Here is a 23174-nt window from a genome sequence, read left to right on the forward strand (position 1 = left end):
ATTGTATTCCTCTCTAACTCATTAATAAGAAACAAGAGAAATATTATAGATGCCATGACTATGTTGTTCGTGGCTAATACATTACATCATATGGAAATATTTGTACATTTCTCAAACTGTGAAAGAACAACTGACTTTTTTTTAAATACTTTTTTCTTCCCCTGTTGAGGGCCTAAGGACTTTTTTATTACATTCTTTGATTATCATACTTTATTATTTCACATACTGGCCTATAAGACTTTCTGGAGTTCAGGAAAGTTGTAGAGATTGTTCTCCAAAGTTCTTCAAAATATTCTAAAAATACACTGGACAATTCCTGTATACCTTAATTGCACTAGATAATCTATAAAGCTGAACTTATACTGTATATAAACCCCCATAACACACACACAGACAAAAAGGGAAACGTGTGCAAAGGCATGCCCCCAGCCCCCTCCAAAAACCACACGCACAGGCTGCACACCTCGATTACAAAACAAACACTGACAACTGCCACTGCCACTCAGCCCCTCACCCCCCAACACTCACCTTGCCACATAGCTGAGGATGTGGGCGCGGATCACCATGCCAGCCCTGCGCCGCACTTCTTCCCTCTCCTTCTCCAGCCTTTGCTCCAGGGCCTCCTTCAAGAACACCTGCGGGACGGGCAGCGCCACGGCCGACAAGGAGTGACAGAGTGAGAGAGGGAGGTTGGGGAAGGGAAAGACACAGGATGGGTTAGTTCCTCTCCTTGGTAAGGCTGCAACAGAGGGCCCAAAAGAGATGTGAAGGGCCCCTTGTTGTCTGTTGGCAGCACCCTGTGCCCACTGCAGAGGAAGCTTTGGTGCAGTTGAGTCTAGCGGGCTAGCTGTTCTCCCTGGCTGCAGATCAGATCAGAGGGGGGGGGACTGGCACGGGGACTGCAGTGTTGCTGCTAAAGCCGATGCTGCAGAGCCTCATTGTGTTCCTCCCTGAGCGTTTCCCTACTGCTGCTCTCCTACCGCTGCCTTGGTAGCTCGACTGACGTGCACAGGCAGAAAGTCACAGTAAGGGAGGGGAGGGGAGAAGTAGGCAGAGGAGGGATGGAGGGATGAGGGGGAGGGATAGTGGCTTGTGTCCAGACAGAAAGCCACACCCCTCCTTGCTCTTGTGAAGGAAGAGAAAGAGTTTAGTTAACTCTTTCCTCTCTCCCGGAGACTTTTAAAAAGTTGGCACAGTGTCTGTGGGACATCTGACAGCTTATTCTAGACCTAAAAGCTAACAAGGAATACAAATAGAGCAGTAACATGACATTTTAATTTATATAATAAGTCAATATCTGTCACTAGCCTGGAGGATGAACTGCTTCTATAAAGGGTGAGACCTTTGAGTTAATGTGTGTGTGTGTGTGTGTGCGTGCGTGCGTGCGTGCGTGTGTGTGTATTTGTGTGTGTTGTCCCCAGATGTTCCACTAATCAAAGGACACCGCAGCTGCAGCCGTGCCTGCCTCTGTAAAGTCTGTGAAAAGAGGAAGCTTCCTCTTCGTCCACATCCTTCCCTCGTCTGTAAAACAAATGTCTCGCAAACACACACACACATATATACTCACACACACCAGACACACACTTTGTGCAACATCACCCCGGCCCCTAATTCTGGGCAACACACTTCCTCTGCACACAATCAGCATGTATATAATTACACACAGATTGTTTCTCCGAAGGAAATGTAGCCCCCTTTCTGTCTCCCAGCCCCCTTTCCCACAACCCACACTACATTTCCCTCAGCCCCAAAATATGACGCTGCCATCAAAAACACAAGCATGTGGACAGGATGACACAGACTCGGTCGTGGTCTTGTTCTGCTTGTAAAGTGGAGCAGTCATTAACAGAGACAGTCTAAGGTCAAAGTGCTGACCCATGAAGTTTTACCCACAGAGTAGAAAATGGTTCCTGTCTCTGAAGTCAGTAATACACGGTGACTGCAGAGATTTATACTGTGTGCATGTGTGAGAACTTTAATATAGATCGGCATGTGCACATTAGTGGTTATGCACCAGTTCTAAACTTAATAAGAAACAACATATGAAACATGTTGGTCTCAACCTCTCAACGTATATTCAGCATGTGTGCAGCTGACACTATACATAGTGTGCCAGTCAGATGGTGTATTACAACTAAACTGTCCGACAAATTTGAAATGTCTCCACGATTAACGGCTACAGAGAAACCACAGCTTAGAGCAGGAAGTAACAAATGTGGATTTAGTTGATTTTAAGAAATCCTATAAACCGTTTTATTTATAGCCTTCGCATGCTGTGAAAAGTCCATCTTTGCTGAGTTCAAAATTATGCAAAGAGGTCATTAAAAGGTTAATCATTCATTGGGAGAGAAAAAGTGAACGCTTTGCTCTGGGATGGATTGTTTGAAACAAAGGGGCAGAAGGAAAAAAAATAGCGCTATGATAACTTTTCAAGATAAATAACCATTGCCACTCCAAATCACTCGCCGGTTGTTTCGTTCATCCTCATGAAGCTAACTCTTTCAGCTGAAATGAGCCGGCCTCAGGATTATGGTAAGTGCCCGCGTTGGGTTACAGTTACAGTAACAGTCATTGGTGTTAGGGGTTTTACGGAGTGGCAAGTTACTCAGTGGTTGCCAGCAGGAGAGCCGAGGATTGACCACAACCGGTCACACAAACATTTGGGACATGAGTCACATCTGGGGCTGTGCAAACTGAACTGTGACACACTTTGGGAATGACAGCAGCTCGACTTATTGAGAAAAGAATATTCCCAGAAAACCCCGCATTTACCCAATTTTCAATAGAGCAGGATTTTCTGCTTAAATTGACTGTGTGCCATATATTTAAATCCATGAAGGAAAAAGCTTAAAAACTTGATTTCTGAGAGGTTGAAACATGTTTTTAGAGGACTTAAATGACTGACTGGTGTACTGCATATTCTATCTGTGTGAGAGAGTTGGCACTTTCATTAATCAAACTATGGGGACAAATATCTGTCCACAGTCGCATTATAGGGACCCGCCTCCAAATGAGGAGACAGAATGGTTGATATACAAAGTAAAAACATTATTTCAGAGTCAACACTTTCGTTTTTAGAATGAAAACTGTTGGGATAAGGTGAAAATCTAGGTTGGTTCTGGGTTAGGAAAGTTGGTACGGTTAGGTAGCTATTAGTTTGGTGTGTGTGTGTGTGTGTGTGTGCTTCACCTTTGACTTCCCCAGTTGCCACTCCGTCTTAGTTTTGTCATAATGTGAGAGAAGCTCTGAGCAGCTCTGCTTCTCATCGTCTGAGGACATTTTGTTCTTCAGAATCCTCTTATACCTGTGGAGACACACCCACATATGTTTAGTACAAATACATACATTTAGAATAAGAACAGCAGAAGAAGAATATTGGGAATTTGGTTTGTCTTATTTCAAGCTGTCCAACAGAACTCTTATTAGGTGACTTGTCAGCTTTGGTGAGTACAGTATTTTGGTAACACTGTATATTAAGGTACACAAATTAACCATCAACTAGTTTTTAATTAACATGCATATTAGCAGTATATTGGCTCTTTATTAGTCATTATAAAACACTTATTAATGCCTTATTCTACAAGTAATAAGCCATTCGTTGAGTTTTTCCTCAATAACCCTCTAATTAGTGCTTATTTATTGCAAATAAGGAAGTTGTTGTACATGAGTTTTGGTCTTAATATGCTCTGCTCAATATGGGCCTAATAAGGCAGTAGTAGTACCACAAGAATAGTTATTCTCCCATAATAACACTTAACAAATATGATCTATTCTTATGTAACAAGACATGAAACTATAAGTGTTAATTGTGTCTAAATAACTCAAAATTAGGTATTTCTATCCAAGAAACGTGTTCCCTATTTTAAAGTGAAGTCTTGTTCATAACCAATAAGCTATTAGTTTGACTCTAATTGACCTGAACAGGTTCCCAATTCTAAAGTGACCTCCTCTTCACACTTTGTAAATACATTATAGCACACAACTACTGAAATTAACCTCAACAGTACATTAACAAAGTAGGCACACGTTGAAATATCGGTTTTATTAATGAACCACTAAAGAGAGGTGCAGACACATACCAAAACATGTCAAGGCTGAGAACACATGCAACCTGTACTTTTTAATAAAAACAGATTTTTTTTAATTTGTGATCATACTGTGTGACCTGCTTGTATGCACTTACACAATATGTGTACTGTTCTCTCTATGTGTTGTACTGTCTCCGTGTGAACATAGATTAAACAGCCAGCCAAACTCGTTTGAGAGCCAGGGAATGAGCAGCCATGCTCCTTTATTGACTTATTTGCAGTCCACTGACATTCAAACGGAGTGAAACTAATACAAAAATACACTTAATGATCTCATACATGCAAGTGTAACATACACAGATTAACACATAGGACCGCTAAGTGTAAACAAGGTAAATATAGCTAATGCTAGCAATAAGCATGTGTACAGGCTAGTATGGCTAACGCTAGCATGTATGCTAACGCGAATGCTAACGCGAATGCTAACGCATTTTCTCATTGTGTTTAAACCGTTTAAACATCTCCAAATGTCATCACATAAACACAATACATGTTACTAATCCTTACAGTGTAAGTGTAAGGCTTACACCTTACACCTTACACATATGTGCAAGTGCAAGGCACATATGTGCCTTACACTTACACATAAGTGTAAGTGTAAGGCTTACACTTACAGTCATTGCTTTCGGATGGACTTGACCCTTTACTCTTCAGGTTGCAAAGGGAAAATTAGTAGCAGACTAGCAGTCTACCAGTCTACTCATGGATGTCTACTGCCATGCTATTCAGTTCACTTTCTCCTACTTCCTGTACCCGGTTTCCTGTCTAACCTTCAGTACAAATTTTACAAAGATATAAATGTGCAAATATGAAACATACTGGTCAATATCACCTTTCTATTGGTAGATGAACTGTCAATACCCCAAAACATATTCTTAGATATAAATACCTAATTTAGAATTATTTATACACACTTATAGTTTCATGTCTTGTTACCATGCTTGTTACATAAGAATAGATCATATTTGGATATACTTTATTAATCCCCGTGGGGAAATTGTTTCTCTGCATTTGACCCATCCTAGTGTTAGGAGCAGTGGGCTGCCATTTTGAACAGCGCCCGGGGAGCAGTGTAGGGAATGGTGCCTTTCTCAGGGACACCTCGGTAGCACTTGGTCTTGAACTGGTGATCTTCCAGTTGCCAAGCCAAGTCCCTATCGACTTCGCCACCAAGTGTTATTATCATGGTAGAATTACTATTCTTGTGGTACGACTGCCTTATTAGGCCCATATTGAGCAGAGCATATTAAGACCAAAACTCACAACAACTTCCTTACTTGCAATACATAAGCACTAATTAGAGGGTTATTGAGGAAAAACTCTCAACTAATGGCTTATTACTTGTAGAATATGGTCATGCAGAATAAGGCATTAATAAGTGTTTTATAATGACTATTAAAGAGCCAATATAATGCTAATATGCATGTTAATTAACAACTACTTGATGGTTAATTTGTGTACCTTAATATAAAGTGTTACCAGTATTTTTTATATATATTTTTCTGACCTGCTATCGAAATCCTTAAAAGTTCTCCGGACAGGGAATCCAGCCCTGCGGATCTTCACAGTTTCCAGCATCCCAGAGTATCTCAGCTGGTTCAGGACCACATCAGGATCAAACCGGTTGGCCTTCTGTAGATGAAAACAACAAAACAACATAAAAAATATATAAACACTTGAATGCCTATTTATTCTTCTGAAATGATAATGACATTATTGACAGTCTTTTTATAACTAGGTTAAGTTATTTTCAGCTTTGCATTGGAGAGCTTCGTGCATACAGGCCTGATTCAGCACAATAGAAGTTTAGGTGATTATCTTTGAGTGGAAGATATGAGACAGCTGAATATAATCCTCCAGTGTTGAGCCCATAAAGCTATTCAATCCTCTTACTGCTGAGTCACATTAAACTTGAACATAAAATAAATTACAATGGGGAGTGCTATCAGTTTACATTAACAATCAGGTTACTGCAGGGAAAAAACACGCCACCAGAGAGAAACCTGAACAGTGTTGAGCAAGGCCAACTGGAACTGGGTAGGCCTTTCTTTCTGGAATAATCTGCTGCATTGTTCACAACTCTGTGTTACTGATGATAAAGGATCTAAGATGTCGGCCGCCCTACACCTCTACGCAGCCTGCCTGTTTGCACGCAGCACAAAGGCCATTGTCACCCAGAGGGCACACACACACGCTGGATAAGCCCCACACAGGACGACAGCATTCCCCAAATGTGTCAATCTAATTGCAGGCTAATGCTACTATGCATAGAAACAGACACACTGGGTTACAAAGGCACGCTTGCATGTGTTCATAATGAAACACACACACACATAACTGTGCACCCCTCTGAGATCTGAACTCTACTCTTTAGCAGAGGATTTAGCCGGCTGAAAGGGGTATGGCATGTTGACTTGTTTGAGGGAAGACAAGCTGACCCTTCCCACAGAGACATTTTTTCCAAGTGGAGTGGGTGCATGTTAATCACACAAACACATTGTATGCGTGTGAGTGTTTGCATGCATGTGGTCCTGTCATTCTGAAGGATTAATGGAGGCACGGCTTGTTCCATCTTGAGCGACCGAGGCCAGGTGAGCGAATTTGAGGCAGTGGGAGCAGGGGACAGGGGAGAGAGGGAGAGAGGGAGACAGTTTCCATGCTAATAAGTGAGCAAGAAGGTGTGGAATGACGCACAGGGGGTTGGAGGTAAGGAGAGGACAATCCCTGCTGTGTTTAATTAATACCTAACAATAACATGAGCTAATGCAGCTGGATTACTGAGCCGCCAATTCATTTTCATCAAGATACATAAAATAACAAATGCTAACGATCTAATATCAGACAATTGGATAACAGTGCAGATTGTGAAAGGGTTTGCAGTTGAGAGTAGTGGAGGGGTAGAGGCCTATAAAAAAACGCCTCCCCTGGCTGCACCACAGAAACAGCACAGTGGTCTTATCTTGGCATTCCTCTGACGCAGCCAGATCAGCCGAGCATCAGCCAAGCTGTGCAGCTGGAGCGGCCAGCAGTGACCTCTGACCTCTGGGCAAAGGGATAAAGTGGCAGGAATGTGCTGGTACACAGCCCTTTTATTTAAAGGTCTTCTATTATACTATTTTTAGGCATATATTATAGGTCTCAGATATATAAAAAACATGTCAATGAAGTGTTTTTAAAAAATAAATGTTGGGGAGCTTAAACCTGCTCGTGCAGGAGAATTCTACCGGCAGATACTCGTCTAAATGCTGCCGTGATTAAACGCCATATTGTGTTCAAAACCACATCAAGGATTATTTCTCAAACTCAAAGCTCAAATGCTTTTTCTCTCTCAGGTTTACCACAAGGTGAGTTCCTTTTTTTATATCCTGCTTCTTTACACATACTCTCTCCAGTACAGGTTAGTTCTGAGTGTTAGCGATGCTTGCTAATGTAAACAAAGACCATATTACTTCCAAAACACGTCGCGGATTGTTTCTGATAGCAACGTTTCTGATATTAAGTCGTATCAAATCTGGATCAGCTCCGTTGTACCCCCGTTGTTAAAGATTTGGGTACGAGGAAAAGAGAGAGGGTTTTGTTTTCTGAGACTTTGTGAGTCTCCTTACTCACCGGGGACACATATTTATGTATAAAATACATCAAAAAGTGCATTTTTCACGATAGGAGACCTTTAAAGAAGTGCAATAAGAGTATTTGCACCAAGGCAAGAGAGAATCTGCAGCAAAACTATTTCTCAAGTGAAACAATTACATGACTAAAGATTAGCTCTGAGCGATGGGAGCTATGAATAGCACCAAGAAGGTTTAACTTTGCAGGCGCTGACCTTGAAAAAAACCTGGCAGCGTTTCTGGCTCTTTTTTTTGGTGCATTGAAATTTGCATGATCTACCTTGTTCATGTTTGGTTTGATGCAGCGTACAAAAAAGGGGTTGGAAGCACTTAGTGTGGCCATCAGGGAATGCAGAGAGTCCTGAAACACATCAACAACAGGAGGATTAATATCAAAAGAGCAGAGATATGCCTGTTAATCTATCCAAATATGTATCCTTTATATATATATATATATATATCTATTTATGCATGAGCTTTGGCCTTGTGGACATTAATAAATAATACCAGTCAGGTATTTCCAATCCAGTCAAGCCTCACTTTCTTTAGAATTAAAAAAAATCCTCTTATCATGAAGAACAATAAAACTAGTTAACATTTAGTTGCAATGGCATATGTTTTCACTTGTTTAACAAAACAATTCTTTAAGAATTCAATAACAGACACACATAACTTGGTTAAACAATGTTTTCATTTTTTATCAATGTGAATCTAAAAGGTAGTAATCAAATTGAAATAAACCATAAAACTATTTCACCATAAAATGATAGTACAGTAAGTACACGTAAACCCTGAAATGAACATAATTGTTAACATAAAGGAAAAGTGTGTAGAACTATTCTTGAAAAAAAGTATCAAAGTTTATGGATTGAATGACATTTGATACTTTCCGTCTCCAATGGAGTATTAACCCATGTTTACTATTACACACACACACACCCCCCCACCCACCCACGCACCAACACACACTCCAAGGACCCTTGAACCCCTGTCAGCCTCGCTCTCCTCGCTGCCTCAGACAGTCTGTCTCCAGCGGGACCCCAGCCTGGCAGAGCTGAGTGTGATTGGCTCCTGGTTGGCCCCCTCACTGCCCAGCCATCAACCATAATCCCCTGGCTTTAGAAACTGTAGGCCGGGGCAGCCTGCCAAATCCTCCCCTGCTCCTTCTCTCCACACTGCAATCAGTACATGCTACGATAAGCCCTCCTCTGTACCCCCCCCACCCACCGCAACAACCACAATTCATACATCCCATCAGCCATCATTCTCTGCAGATCAAACACACTGGCAGCATGGTCCTCCCCCCTCTGTCTCTACATGATTTATATCCCTCTTTGCGTCTGTTCGTTCACACATCATGCTAAGATAACCGCCTGAAAGTTCCTTATAAAGACCCTTATTAGCCCTGTTGTCTGCGTGAAGACACAATGATACAATCGTTTGCTAGGAGATAGATCATAAAAGCTTTGGCCTCACCCTGAACTGAGAGCTGACGGTGGGCTTGCGTCGGGCCGTGCCCATCTTCATGGTCTCATCTCCATTTCTGCTGCCGACACGCTCGAAAAGGTCGTAGATGAAGTCAAGCCTGCAGACACATGATGCAGAACAGGCAACGTGACTGTAGAACCGTCCATTGAAGCTGAATTATACAGCGGTGTGATCAGCATGCAGGAGAGAGAGCAATATGCTCACCTGCTGTCTTTAAGAATGAACAAGATGTCATCTCTGAAGGTGTCTCTGTTCTTCTGAAGGATCCCACGCACATCATAAAGCACCTAATACAGAGGACAGAACATAACAAGTGAGTTATAGCACTGTTTATATAAAGATGAGGGAAAAAGGCTTTTAAATATGTAACAGCAGTGCAAGAACTAAAAGGCAAAGATCTATTTAGAGGTACAGAAAAACTAATAATATATCCTCTGTCAGCAGAAGTTATGCTATTGCCATTTGGTACAGTCATTTGCAGCTTTACCCAAATATGTAATCTAAGTTAATCAGATATAACAATATTGTTCCAAATAAAATTTAATAAAATATATTAATGAACTGTGTTTTGATGGATGTGTACTGCAGAAAATAAAGTGACAATGTTAAGCAAATTGCTCTCAGATGTGCAGGCGATTCGTATTAAGTTTTGTGTATGCTCATTTGAATGAAAAGAAATGCATGTTAATATTAAAATACAAAAAATGTGTAATCTAATCAGGCACGTATTTGTGTTAATGTGTATCGTGTGAATACTAGAATCTAATGACAAACCCCATCCCTCATTGGGAGACTTGACAACACATGTTTTTATAAAACACTAATTACACTCCATTCCTCTTATTATTGGAATAGACTCGTACAATAGGATCTCTGTGTCTGTCAGTTTTAAGTTTAGTTAACTGGGACGGTCCCATGATAGTAGGGAGAAACAAGGAAGCTTGAATGCAAAATCTTAAAGGTGCACCAATCATACAACATCTGATTCCACATCTGCAACGCTGTATTTACAAAGTTCTGCCCTCAACATTTTTGTCTTTGAAACACATCAACGTTTATACTCAACCACTGAATTTTCAAGGTATGTTGAGGTATTTTTGTTGTTCCTGTTGCTAAAGATCATGTCCGAGAACAAAACTTAATTGAAAAATCGACTGCATTTCCGTGACACCACAGGGATAATCAAATCTAAGGGAGGATGCTACTATTTTCCAGTGAGCACACGGCACCGTTTCAGATAGCAGAAAGGCAACTAAAGTCCCAGGAGAGAGAGAGAGAGGGAGAGAGAGAGAGAGAGAGAGAGAGAGAGAGAGAGAGAGAGACAACTGTTCGGCTGGTCAGGCTTGTGACTGAGCTCACACTCACTGAGGAGACCTTGTCTGAGGCAGCCTTCATAAGGCCTTTCTTTATCTTTCTACTCCCCCCCCCTCCTGCCCCTGCAATCCCTCTCTCTCTGCCCTGATCTCTTTGGCCTTTCTCTACACTTCCGTCAGTAGTAATCCTTGTTCATCATGTAGCCAAAGGAATGAGAGGATGACGGTGAAGCAGTTTCTCCTGACTCAGAGAAAAAGACAGAGTAGGGGGGGAACATCAACATCCTGTAGCTGGTTTTGGCAAACACGTCACTGCTGCTCGACATCTACGGTACTTCCCAAAGATGCTCATTCAGAAAGCTGGGATTGCTCTGTGTGTGTGTGTGTGTGTGTGTGTGTGTGTGTGTGTGTGTGTGTGTGTGTGTGTGTGTGTGTGTGTGTTTGTGTGTGTGAGTGTGTGTGTGTGTGTGTGTGTGTGTGTGTGTGTGTGTGTGTGTGTGTGTGTGTGTGTGTGTGTGTGTGTGTGTGTGTGTGTGTGTGTGTGTGTGTGTGTGTGTGTGTGTGTGTGTGTGTGTGTGTGTACCTCTCCAGCGTAGTGCTTGATGCCAAACTGGTGGTCGGTCACTCGGGGTTTAACATAGTACGGGTTTGTCTGAGGGAAAGCACAAAAACAGCACTGACTTTTCAAAATGCTGTTCCAAGTCTATTTAATTAGTGATAATCAGTTTGACTATTAATCAGATTAAGGAGATAGTATAACCAGAGAGCTCAGGGGCCAGCTGCAGCTGAAAGGTCAACAACGCATTAAAGGCTGCAACTGATTAATATTGTCATTATCAAATTACCTGTAGGCTATTTTAGTTTCTATAATCTTAACATCTTAGTCTAGAGTAGACCATGTCAACAGAACATTTTTCAGAAACCCAGTACTTTACTATTTTTGTATGACCAAAACTCCCATACCCAATAATTAAACAACACAATGACAACAATCTCATCATGTTTCTGAATCTCTGATTTGTGCCATAAAAGTAAACATGTTTTAATAATCCCAACTGTCTGCTTGGCACCTTTACTGTTCTACCTTGAGATAAGAGAAGTTAGGGTTGCACTTTATTCCTTTTAACTTCTGTGTGGTAAGGTTGCTTTGTTTTTACATTAGTAGTTTGTGTCTATCACTTTAACGTATATATATATATTTAAAGTACATTAATTAAACAGTTTAAATGTATATAACACAGTGAAAAAAAAACTGTTCTTGTAATGAATGTTCTTTTAATCAACAAAACAAGCAGTCTACGAAAGATGTCGGCACTAAACATAACCTCTACGTGAAGTTCAACAGCTATTCCTCTTCAGCTCCTCCGGCCACGACCTTAAAACTCAACATGTGTTTCGGGGGAGAGGTCAGCCTGTGTTTGTCTCACTTTGTGGGTCAGCCATAGAAAACCCTGCTGGGTATTGTGAGGACACTCTTTTCTCCTGAACACGATGCTAATCATTACATGAGAATGGCTGATCACATTTCAGTGTGGTTGTTCTTCCGTGTGAGAGCGCCTGGGGCGGGGTCGGACGTGCAACGCAGCAGAGAGGTTTAACTCTTTGGTTGAGGGGGGGTGGATCATTGTATTGTTTCCCTGGGACATGAGAAAGATGCATGTAAGTTTCCATGTGTACATGAGGACTCACTGCGTGCCGGCTGTGCAGCTTCTCCAGGAGGGTGTAGTCCGTGCCTTTGGGGAAGCGACTCTCCTCATTGATAAGAGCCAACATGCCCAGTTTCTAAAGGGGAGACAGACAAGAGGAGGGTGAAACTCAGCGAAGTCATGATGGAACTAGTTATAATCCCATTGGGGCACATCTGGCAGCTTTTGTTGTAACAATGCGTCCAGGAAACAGCGTAATAATTCATTACATTTTCTCTTTTATTTACAAAAGAGGGTTCACTGAGCAGGCATGATGTTTCGCACGTAACACATTTCTACACACAGTTGTAATGATACAGCTGGAATCCTCTTATAAAGGCCAATCCAGCCAAAGTGAGAGTATAAGTAGGGGTAACATTTTAGTGTAGTCTTTCACCTCCCCTAAATGTATGATTTTTACCCGAAATCCTTTCTAACTATGGAGATAAAATAAAACTAATTGTCTTAATGGCTCCCTTTAATGCTACCTCGAGCTGCTGACTGGTGTACATTACTGTGCATACAACATGCAAAATGAGACTATATAATGATAGAGTGTGAGAGGGAGGGCAGTGTAAGCACAGTGAGGCGTCAGCCCGCTCCGGCTGGTGGTTAGCGGTCGATCACAGTGGTGACTTTGCTGTCTCAGGGATACCTTTTCTATGAGATCCAGACACTCTGCGTTATCCATCCAGTCTATGGCCTCCCACTGGATCCCCTCTCTGCAAGGACAAAGACACACACACCATGTATATATATAAATATTAACAACTAGGACGACACAATGGCTGTATTGTCCAGCATGAGCATGTGATGAAATGAGCCATGTCCAAGCTGCCGGCCCATTATACAAGAACACAACTGTCTGGGGGAGAAACTGAGCCAAGCCCAAACCTCTGGCAGTTTGCCTGCATCGCCCCGAGGAGGTCCAGCCCCCCCATCCCCGGCTCTATCTGTCTGTGGGACAGTCTCCAGCACATGAAAAGTCAGCATACCAAAACCAGCATACAAGCCTCATTTGAAAAAGTTGATTTATTTGTTTAGATATGATAAACATCTTTACCTGTTGTACTCCAGCTGCTCCAGAGAGAAGATGTGCTTGTTGAAATACTCCTGGAGTTTCTCGTTGGCATAGTTGATGTTAAACTGTTCAAACCGGTTCACCTACAGGATGGAAGATCATACATCAGTTCTGTAGCTTAAAGATCACCTTCAGACGTGTCAGACAAGACAAATATAATACCTGATCTTTGATTGATATTGAGTTGTTCACAACATTAAAAGTTCAATAACCTTGTCAAAGCATTCTTAAAATCAACTCTCTTTTGTCTTCCTCCCTTAAAATTCAGAAACATTAAACATTCAAATGTTACTTCCCTCTCAAGTTTAACATCTAGATAAGATATTTCCTATTTAACTGACAAGTCTAGTCTCAGTGTGTGTTCGTATTGGGCCTGTACTTACAGTAAATAAATATGGCTTTACTAAGATATTTTAAATTATGATTTTATAACTAATTTTGAAAACGTTGTCATTTCTAAATAACAACTAATCACTGTTTATGTATTAGTTCATGTGTTTTTGATGTCTCGGGCCCAAAAAAGGTATCTGGACTCTGCAGTGTGGTTTGATTGACAGTGACTAAACCGCCAAATAACTGTGTTCAGATTCTGATTCAAAACATTGCTCAATCTGGCTATGAACGTTAAAAAAGGTGGCCCACTGTCAAAGCATTCGTTGCCTGTGCAGCTTCAAATGTTATCAAAATATTTGACGTGTTGAAAGTGGGGTGAAAAACACCTTTTCAACAAAAAGCTGAAGAAATGTATCAAATGTGTCATATTTAATACTCAGTGAGTTAAAACTAACTGAGTATTAAATATGACACATTTGATACATTCACTGACTCATTGACAGGACTTATTGTGTTTATGGAAAACTAAAATACTCATAATGAAAAGCCAACTGAGTAAAGCTTAAATCGACCTGTGAACTTCACCTCAAAGTTCTCAAAGCCGAAGATGTCCAGGATGCCGATGGACTTGAAGTTGTCTTTGCCTTTGATCTTCTGGTTGATCCTCATTATGATCCAGGAGAAACACTGAGAATAAAGCGCCATGGCAACCGAGTCTCGCGAGTCCACCGCCTGCAAATCATGACAAAAAGAGACGAAGGTTACCATGGATACCAAGGTAGAAACAAATAAAGAAAAAACAACATACAGTAAATCTCCATATACATCTCATCTATTTGATCAGATGGTGGTTAAAGCATAATGAAACGGTGAGGCCTCAGTGGTGTGGCGGTTGGAAAAAAAAGTGTTATTTCAGCATCTGTGTGCAGGCGGCAGGTAACACAGTGTCTGTTGTCACAATACACGGCGCCGTTTATCACCTACATCTCCTGGAAGTGACGCACTGCAGGCGGTATTTGTTGTTGCATTTCAAAACCCAGTTAAAACGAAGACAAATGTATAAACACGTTTTGTTTAATGACTGCCTTAAGTTTTATTGTCTTTTTATTAAAGCCTAACCATGAGATGACACCTTCACTGTTTTGCCTTTCTTCTCACATTCAGAAAATGAATGACCGGAAAAAGAGAGTAATCGGACTACAGCGGCATTAAACTTAATATCTCTGACTGATGATAACAGGCATTAAAATGTCAAATACATAACCTTGGACACAATATTTCCTGACATTTTTTAGACCAAACAATTCATTGACTAATCTAGAAAAAAATCTGCGGACATGTCAATAATGAAAATAAAAATGAGATGCAGCCCTAAAGTGGATTTGTGGAGTTATAATTCTTTAAAACTATCATAATTGTAGACTGGATGTTGTAATTGGTGTCAAACTGCTATTATTTAGCACTCTAAAAAAGTCAAACTAAATGAAATCTTTCACTCAGCTCTGATTTTCTCCGGCCTTACAGCTAGACACCATCCGTGTGCAAATATAAAGAGCTTGCGCTTGCCAGCTTCACTTCCTCTACAGGCATTGTGCTTGAATCGAAAACAAAACAAGAGTGTGGCGGTGTGCACTGTATTTGGGACAACAATGCTCTTGGGCTTTTGAGCAATCCATCATATGCCCTGTCACCTCTCACAACTAACGGGTGTGAACAGAGTGCTGGTGGCTCCAGGATCTCCGCCACCGGGTTGAGAAGAATGGCTGTTTGTCCAGGATGGGGGGTGAGGGGCTAGTGCAGGCAGTCGTGGGGTGGGTGACCCCTGGCCGCTGTGAGAAGAAGCCATTCTTACCGGCTCCAGGACGGGAATAATGAAGTCTATTAAGAGACGAGCTGCTTCAAAGGCCAGGCCGAACAAGCTGCAGCAGGGCGACAGCACAGAGTCTTTGTCCGGCAAAAGAAAAGCCTTCTTGTGACTTTAGAGATAATAGTAAAGGTCCATTCTGCATATTTGCTGATATTTATGCGTATGAGTGGGCCCAAGGCTTGAGCTCAGCCAAAAAGGATTGCGTCATGCGTCAGAATGTTCTTGTGGCATATGGTGAAAAGGATAACACATGCAGATGCAGACTCGTCAAATATTCACAGGCAGCAGCGTGGACATTTGAAGCCGAGAGAGAATTATAACGCCAGCGTCTTGGTGCCTGGCTGCGCTGCCTCCAGAGGAGAAGGATCACTTCACCCTCAGTCATTGGCTCTATTGTGCCTTTGACTCAGATCACTATCACGATGGCGTTATTGTGCAAGGAATCTGGCAGACAAAAAGCAGGAAATGGCTGGGAGTCACGCAAGGGATCTGGAGGGGCATGTGGGGGAGAAGGGTGTGAGTGTGTGCGTGTGTGTGTGTGTGTGTGTGTGTGTGTGTGTGTGTGTGTGTGTGTGTGTGTGTGTGTGTGTGTGTGTGTGTGTGTGTGTGTGTGTGTGTGTGTGTGTGTGTGTGTGTGTGTGTGTGTGTGTGTGTGTGTGTGTGTGTGTGTGTGTGTCACCAGGACACAAAAAGGAGAGGACTAGAGGGCAACAGACAGGCTTCTACTGTATGTTTCAGTGTCGCCTTCTGAACAATCCCTGGGATATAACGGAGTGCGTTAGCTGTAATGAGTATTTGCCTCGTGTGTGGCGTTACCTGCTCCACGGTGAGAGGGGAGCAGATCTCCTCCCCTCTGAGGATCATGGATCGTTGGGTCAACACTTCGGACAGCTGGAAGCAGTCCAGGCCGAGCAGCTCGCTGACATTACTGACAACTGAAACACACATACAAACATGTGTATTAGGTGTAGTGTACGTATACGTGACATATGCTGTGATCCTACACAGTCTATAGGAAACTCTGCAGTCACTGTGGTTCCATGGTTTTATGGAAAAGAGGTCAGACACAGTGAACAAAGGAGCATTGAGCTCATGTTACAGCCTGTTCAGAGCTCTGTCTGCGAGTGCACTGTCAATCAAACTCAGGGGCATGAGGAGTACAGCGGAGGGGTACAACATCAGCAGAGCAATTTAACTGCTTCAGAAAAAAAATAAAAATGTTGCAATAGATTTCTGAAAAAAAGACATTGCTTAACTGTAAGAGAATTAAAGATGAAATATGTTTCTACATTTTGTATCCAGCACTTAAGGCTGTTGTGTGCAACATTTTCTAATCCACATTTTCCTCACATTTACGAGTAGCTCATGAGATCAAAAAGGTTTCTTTGTCTTGGTGCCAAGCAAGAACTTGTTTGGTAAGCACAATGAGCTCTCATGATTAAAACAAATTGTGTTTTTCGGGGAATGGCTTATTTGAGAAGAACTTTAATCTCCTTGGAAGTGTCCTACAAATAACTGCCATTCATCCTACTACTCACAGCAAATACGAATTTGATAGAAAGAGCTGCTCTGTGTGAATCCAAGTAATTTACTACAGGAAATATGTGCTGAATTGAATGCTTTGCTTGTTGAAATATGTCAAGACAACTTCCAAGGAAAGTAGCAATAAAGCCTTCCCAGAAGTTCCTCCTTCGAGTGGTACAGAGAGAGGTTGGGCAAAACCAATTGTGTAAGGATAAATGTAACACACACTGCATAGTAGATCTGTAGTGTACTCTTAATTCCTTCTCTTACCCCCTTTGGAGGTGATCTGAGCTCCACCAGCCGTCATGAATTCGATGTTGCCCATCTGGAGGACTGCAGACAGTAACTTAAACACGTCTCTGATCTCCTCCTCCGTGAACTCCATCACTTTCAGGGCTTCCTGCGACACAACACAGACAAAGTTAGGCAACATTTCCGTAGAAACACACTAGAGTCATTAAGAATGTGAGAGCAGTTTTTTTATTCATTAGAAAACACTTTTGCCAATACAGCCATCATGACAAAGAGTTAGCATGTTTCCCCCAGGCTCTCTTGAAGTCTGTCTGGTTTGTTGGTGTTACACTCAAGAGAAAGGTGTATAGCGCCCTCTGGGGGTAAGACAAATCACTTACATGAAATGCATGTTCCTCTCATGTTCTCCTTACCATCACACTGTCGAAGAGCTGCTTGTCATCCAGACTGCTGTCCTTCATGCAGCCTGACTGAGTCAGGTAGTGGTATGACTCAGGACCCTCGGACAGGAGGTACATGTCTGCAACACAGAGACAAGAGGAAACTCAAAGTTGAATACAATCTTTAACCTCACAATATAAAAAACTAATTGTTGTCATTATCTATTCAGCGATAGCTTTTACAGCTAGAGATAATCTACTTCAACAAACACATTTATATTCAGTGCAAAGTGATCTTAAGCTATATTTTCTTTACAGCCTTAACTCTTTCTTGTTAAAAAAAATAATAAATTCAAATCAACAAAAAGTAGTTTTACCATTGGCTCATTTGGTGAAATTGTGGATTTGTTTTTCCTTATATTTTCTATGAATCTGATTAATAATCCACAAAACTTCAGATTTATACCTGAGTGTTGATCATGATAAAATGATGTTGGCAGTTCCTATAGATCTGACAAAAGTAGATTTATTATAATGAATGACCTTTAGACATTAGTTACTCACCATTACAAATAAGAAGCAGAGTGTATGTTCACGTGTTAGTTTCCAGGAAAACCTATGATTTCGGAAACTATTTTGGTCGAGAATCTTTGAAAACGTACCTCTGTGGTCTGTGTCCGCCCCTGCTAACAGAGCGTAGAAGATGTGGTAGTTTCTCTCTCCAGGATTCTGTCGAACCACACGGTTCTTAGAGAGAAAAGATTTGAAAGAGTTAGTTCAAAAAATATTTCATGAGAGATTTTGCTGATGACTGATTGATTGAATCAAAAAAAAATCTGCAACTGAATTTTGCAACACAAATGTACCTTTTCCAGCAAATCTGATCATTGAAAGTCAAGGAGAACAATGAACACTGACAGTCAATATAACCTCTGAAACAGACACTAGTATAGACACATGAGTTCCCTAAAGTATATCTAAGTGAACCGTTGAAGGATACAGTCAATGATGCAGCCTCCCTGAATGTTTCCGTTTTGGGAAAAGTGAAGCTGGATGAACTTCCCGAACCGACTGGAGTTATTGTTGTACACGGTCTTAGCATTTCCAAAGGCTTCCATGATGGGACTGCAGAGAGGGGAAAACATTCAAGCAAATAAAAATACTTTTGACACACCCCATTAATGTCCATCACCTTATGTGTTGATTAAGATGTTGAAACAGATGCTGGTGTTGTTCAGTCTGAGGGAAAGCATGCATTCTCACAGTATTGCCTAGTTTGTCACATATGTTGACCTCTATACTGCTTAAGCATCTCAAATATTTCTGATATTTGAATGGAATTTAGTATATCCATACTTAAGTATAATGAATAATCATTGCCAAGAAATGCATTTCAACATGGACGACATCCAAGTGTAGTTTGCCTTGAAGACCTCCTAATGCAGGAAAGACTAGATTGTATAAAGCTTAAGAATGAAATAATTATATAAACAAAAATGCACACATGTAAACTAGAAGGGCCCTTGGAGACCTCCACCAAAATTGAAACTGTTGAAACAGTACCTGCTCTGGACGAGAGCCTGCTCCACCCTGGTGGTCCTCTCCGACAGAGGAGTGCCTGCTGAGTTTTGACTCATCACTGAGAGAAACTTCAGCAGCAGCTTGGTGCTCTCCGTCTTCCCGGCACCACTCTCCCCACTGATGATGCAAAGAGAAAGAGAGAAGCAGATACTGTAAATAGACCTATCAAACCTCTTACACAGGTTGTAAATAAGGAGATTTGAGAGGCAGAGAGCTGCTTCCAATCATTCTGTATAGGGAGTCTTTTTTAACGTGGATCCTCACCTGATGAGAACACACTGGCTGTCGTGTCTCTTCCACAGGCAGCGGTAACACTCATTGGCCACAGCGAAGATGTGAGGCGGCAGCTCCCCCATCTGGTGTTTGCTGTACTGATCGACTGCAGTGCTGTCATACAGGCCCGATATCGGCTTATAGGGATTTACTGCTGCCAGGATTGAACCTATGTTGGTCTGAGGGACACAAAAAAGTAGACGGAAGTACAAGGAGGAAAGAGGAGATGAGAGAGGAGGAGAAAAACAAGAAGAAGAAAACATGATCAGTGAAATAGGACATGATATATAGAAGAAGAAATGCATTGTATTTTTTACTAAGTTGCGACTTTTACATATCGTACATATTCGAATGACTGCATTAGATCTACAGTACAGTTACTTAACACTACCAGTTCACCCAGTTTCCTGTGACACAGTAACTGTAGCATGTAGTATTTTAAGCTCTATTCCTCCGTGGTTATGCGCTTTGGGGAAAGGTGACTCACTGAAGTGTGTTTGTGGGTCATCTTTCCTCAATGACATTGTTCTGTGATCCCATACAGACAGACCGCTGCAACCCTCCAAAATAAGATTAAGAGACATAACATAGTTACAGAGACTGAGGGGAAAGATTATTTTAATAAAGCCCGGGTTGTGTTTCAAGAGGGCAGTGGAAATAATCCTGGGATTGAGACAGGGTCAAACAAACACATTGAAAGTCTTGCATTCTTAAATGAAATCCAGCGTTGAAACTCTTCAGTGCATTACAGTAGATGCATTCTGTAGTGTGTGTTGTTTAGCATTTTATTCCTTACTCAGCCTTGCTTGTGTTAGTGTTTTTCTTCTCATTTTCTTCTCATTTTCATTTTTACATGGCACAACAACAGTGTTAACTTTATAGAGCTTATACTTGCAATAGCAAGAATCTGACAGGACGTGTATGTAATGCTTCATACTTCGAACACAACAAATCCTATTGTTGCCTTGCATTAATAACAACTCCCATTCCCGGTAGATGTTTTTGATGGATTGAGATTTGTGCTGAACATTCCAGCTCCCAGCTATATTGTAACTGCAACCCTGACTGAGACAGTGGACCCGCATAGTGCAGGTACACCATGGTGGTCCATGCTAAATGTTCTCACAGATAACGACAGAGGGGCCTTACATAGATGTCGTCTCTCTTGTAGCGCAGAAAGAGGTTGTGCATGATGGCAGCTTCATGCAGCTCTGCCAGTGTGGACATGTCCTCCACTCCATGGACGCTGCTCGGGTGCATTGGGTACAACGTCTCCCCGTTCAGCTCGGCCTTCTGTAGATAGATCACCTGAAACACACACGTCCAAAAAGTTAACTTTCAGCCATCTGGTATGTCATATACCAGCAGCTTGTACAGCAATAACACACGTATTTGTGGGGTATACATTGTGTGTATTCTTTTTTTGATGGTGGTTTCAGTGGAGAGGCAACAGTTAGTCAACTATTTCAGTTGTGGATGGATAGAGAGTCAATTAATTTGTCCAAGTTCATTTTCTTAGGCAAAAATGTCAGAAATTCAGTTTGAAACTCGTGTATTTAAAGATTTCTACGTTTTTGTATGTTTATATCTTAATAACCTGACTATCTATGGGTTGCAAATTTACAAAACGGGACAATACCTTGGTCTGGGATGGATCAGTTTTACTATTTGTCTGACATTTTATCGACCAAATTATTAATAGAAAAATAATAATCTATAATAAAAATAACTGTACAAAACCCTAGTTTTCAGTATTATGAATTAAAAATCTTTTTTCAAAGGTTTGTTAAACACCCCTGAAGGGCGGATAGGCAAGTTAACACAGATCCTGACTGTTCCACTGCGATAATGGCCGATGCAGGCATGAGTGACATGCAGATCCAGGTGATGATATAGGAAGAACTGAGGTCACTTTGACAGACTGAGTCCCTGATGGGCCCCTGTCTGTGCCTGCGGCCAGCATACCTGACAGGTAGAGAGCCCCCTGTATAACGCATGCCTGGACATGTCTCTTTCATTTTTTTGATTAACTTTTTCATGAAAAATGTCTTGCAATGTCAATTCTTTTTTAGGATTCAGCAGAGGAGTGAATGTGGTGATTGGAGATGTCTTTTTGATGATGTTAAAGCCCAAACTTGATGAACTAGTCTCTATAGTGGCAGTAAAACAGGAAAACAGTCTCTCATAAACCAACATAGATCCACAGAGAGTCTCGCAGACATCATGGCTATCATGACGCTAATGGAAACAGGAGATGAGAAAAACTTCAACTGTGATGGTCACTTGATGGGAAGCAATGTTTGGATCAATACTGATGGGCAAGGAGCTGCGGCTTGTGGTGTCGTAGTGCATTACTGCTGGCTCTTTTGGCATATTCAATTGTGTCCCAGTTGGGAGCAGGCACTGGTTTCCCAGAACTGCTGAGTCAGTGCAGAGAGGCTGCTGGGAGAAGCTGCCGATTGTGTGTAGATGAAGGTTTGAAAGGGTTTTGTTTATTCACGAAAGATGAAACTCAAAAAACCTGATAAATAAAATAGAGCAGTTTTCATTTTGTATTGGCCATTTAGCTTTGAACACATTAATGCCATATTTCTTCTGTCGTACGTATAGTAATTCAACCCATTTTTGATATGGAAATATTTATTAGTGCAGATTGAACAAAAGTGCCATCAAAAGAAAGTCTCAAAACCTTCATTTCTGTCTTTGTAGCTTTTATTCTCGTGCACTGCTCCAAATATAATAATGCGACAGGGTAAACCTATATCATATAGCATATGACTAGGCAGTATAATGATAATATATGTAACCGTAGACAGTATGTGTCAGTACTTCCATCTAAGTATGTGGAATAATAAACTGACTGGTCTGACATCCACGTTAATATCAGATGTAGATGGCCATTAGAGAATGGGTGTATGCTGAGACAAAAGCACAATAACAATGCGCTCATCAGTGGGTTGCTACATGTTTTTGTGGTATTAAGGTTTGTGAAAGGATGAAAAGCAGCATGTGCAGTGATGTCATCCATCGAGCAGAAGCTTTACAGCCAGATGTCCCTCAACATTCGGCCTGAACCCCACCCTCTCCTCTCTGGTACATTGGCCCTGATTCACCAGGCAATGCCTAAAAGACTAATAAATCAAACAGACGTTTCACTTATTTTACATCCTTAACCAGTGTTTTAATTTTACACTCAATTACATCACTCTTTTATTGTGATTGATGTCACGATCAACACCTGGGCTCTTAAAGCATCAAGTGTTATCATACAGAACCACGAATGAGTGACAGACAGTGAAATAAAAGGAACAAGTTTGTATCTGAACAAACATCATTATGAGATCTGTATAGAATATCAATTAACTGCATGTCTAGGTAATGATAGGTAGGTATGATCTTTAAAGCGATATTATTTATCATTTTTTCAGTCTTCTGTAAGTCACACTTATTTTAGAATGGTTCAAAGTAGAGATATTTCCTAGCATAGCAATATTTAGTTTGCTGTATTAGCTATCATACAGACTGAGAGAGGCAGCAGCAACACCATTAAGAGTCCTGAATAGAGCAATAACTTAAGTTCCATTGCTTATGAATTAAACTTTTTTAAATATAGTGATGCTTCAAAGATAGAAAATGACATGTTGTTCATTGCATTTGATAAAACACTGTATTTAGTATGTTCCTTCACATACAGTATATAG

At 41.2% G+C, this 23174-nt stretch overlaps 1 protein-coding gene across 1 annotated transcript in view; it reads right to left on the minus strand.

Moving 5' to 3' along the window:
- Positions 1–23174, minus strand: part of myo10l3 (myosin X, like 3) — a 61705-nt gene that overhangs the window by 13042 nt on the left and 25489 nt on the right. The window contains exons 3-22 of the mRNA XM_034109703.1: positions 20623–20781; positions 19465–19652; positions 19183–19317; positions 18620–18744; positions 18486–18499; positions 18282–18366; positions 17653–17759; positions 17258–17387; positions 16280–16398; positions 14182–14328; positions 13246–13346; positions 12838–12904; positions 12187–12279; positions 11081–11149; positions 9389–9471; positions 9173–9281; positions 7977–8057; positions 5596–5720; positions 3190–3304; positions 529–635 (exon numbers count right to left, since the gene is read on the minus strand). Coding sequence (XP_033965594.1) covers positions 529–635; positions 3190–3304; positions 5596–5720; positions 7977–8057; positions 9173–9281; positions 9389–9471; positions 11081–11149; positions 12187–12279; positions 12838–12904; positions 13246–13346; positions 14182–14328; positions 16280–16398; positions 17258–17387; positions 17653–17759; positions 18282–18366; positions 18486–18499; positions 18620–18744; positions 19183–19317; positions 19465–19652; positions 20623–20781 — 2159 coding nt within the window. The remainder of the gene's footprint in view (positions 1–528; positions 636–3189; positions 3305–5595; positions 5721–7976; positions 8058–9172; positions 9282–9388; positions 9472–11080; positions 11150–12186; positions 12280–12837; positions 12905–13245; positions 13347–14181; positions 14329–16279; positions 16399–17257; positions 17388–17652; positions 17760–18281; positions 18367–18485; positions 18500–18619; positions 18745–19182; positions 19318–19464; positions 19653–20622; positions 20782–23174) is intronic.

The sequence above is a fragment of the Pseudochaenichthys georgianus genome, chromosome 21 (genome assembly GCF_902827115.2).
Source record: "Pseudochaenichthys georgianus chromosome 21, fPseGeo1.2, whole genome shotgun sequence".
NCBI lineage: Eukaryota > Metazoa > Chordata > Actinopteri > Perciformes > Channichthyidae > Pseudochaenichthys > Pseudochaenichthys georgianus.